The sequence below is a fragment of the Echinops telfairi genome, unplaced genomic scaffold, assembly GCF_000313985.2.
Source record: "Echinops telfairi isolate 266 unplaced genomic scaffold, ASM31398v2 ScPeMD7_6793;HRSCAF=7746, whole genome shotgun sequence".
NCBI classification, from domain to species: domain Eukaryota; kingdom Metazoa; phylum Chordata; class Mammalia; order Afrosoricida; family Tenrecidae; genus Echinops; species Echinops telfairi.
In genome coordinates, this window is record NW_022110693.1 from 1 (window position 1) to 1,154 (window position 1,154).

A 1,154-nucleotide genomic window follows, 5' to 3' on the forward strand; every position below is an offset into this window, starting at 1 on the left:
CCCCAGGGCTGTTCTGCCACGTCCTATAGCGTCACCAGGGGTAGTGATTTGGTTTGGTTTGGTATTGTCTGTTCCCCTCAAAAGGATGTCGGCTCCCAGGGAACAGCGACACTGTCAGGGTTTATCCCTTTAGTTTTCCCCTGAGCTCACAGCCGTGCGGTGCAGTGCCGGCCCGTGGCAGCTGCTTCTTATCGGCTGAATACATGAAACGAGACAAAGGAGCCAGCCAACGTTTCTCTGCAAGTCCCACAATCACAAACACACCCTAGGAGGTAAGGAGTGCTTGGTGAGCCTGGGGCCTGCCTCAGCTGGAGCCCAGCTAGAGGTGGCGTAGGGCAGAGGTTGGCATGGGTCTGAGGTGAGACTGTCGGAAACCTGGAGGAACAGGTTCAGGAGACGCAGGCCTGGGGAGCCCGTGAAGGATTGTGAGCAGGAGAGAGACGGGATGAGAGGAGAGCTTTAGAAAGCTTAAATCCCTTTCTGTAGTAACTTGACCCTCTTAAGGTCCCGTGCTCCGTAGGGGGTGGGTTCACTGGGCAGGACAGTGCTAGGAAAGGGGTGATGTACTTAGGTCCCCCTCCCCGCCCCTGCGGTGTGCCCCCAGACCCAGGGCTCCTGACCTGCAGGTGCAGTGTGGCACGATCGTATTCGATCACCCGGATGCCTGGGTTGTTGGCTCCGTCGACCACTCCGGGCAGCGTGGTCTTCCAGGGCGTGACCCCCGGAGTGAGGAACATGACACTGAGCGGGGCACCTTCCAGGAGAGAGACGGCAGGGCTGAGAAAGGCTGTGGGGAGAAGCGGGGAGCTGGGCTGGCAGCCTCCCCCCAGGTGAGTACCTTGGTCATCGTAGAACATCCGGAAGCCATCAGTGTGGTGGTGCCCAAAAAACTGCCCTGCGATGACCCGATGGTGCTTCCGCACCACCTCTAGGTACCTCTCGTTGAAGGCCTCCCGGAACCAAGCCTTGTTCCGGGTCTTCTCAAAGAAGCCCGGGGGCACATGGCCAATAACGTACACCTGTGAAGAGAGGATGCCCAGAGGGGGCACAGAGAGGGCCCTCACCTTCCAGCCTGGAAACCTGCCATCTCCTAAAGGCGGGGGACAGGCTCTCCTGCACCTCAGTTCCTCCCCAGGGCCTCTTCAAGCTCATTC

The 1,154-nt window shown here is 59.4% G+C and overlaps 1 protein-coding gene across 1 annotated transcript; it reads right to left on the minus strand.

The window, feature by feature from the left end:
- Positions 1–620: 620 nt before the first annotated feature.
- LOC101646034 (acid sphingomyelinase-like phosphodiesterase 3b) lies at positions 621–1,019 on the minus strand (the record flags this gene model as incomplete). Its single annotated transcript, XM_004718009.1, has 2 exons — positions 621–754; positions 839–1,019. Coding segments are annotated over 2 exons (315 nt in total), but the record flags the coding sequence as incomplete, so codon positions are not given.
- Between the last annotated feature and the right edge of the window lie 135 nt (positions 1,020–1,154).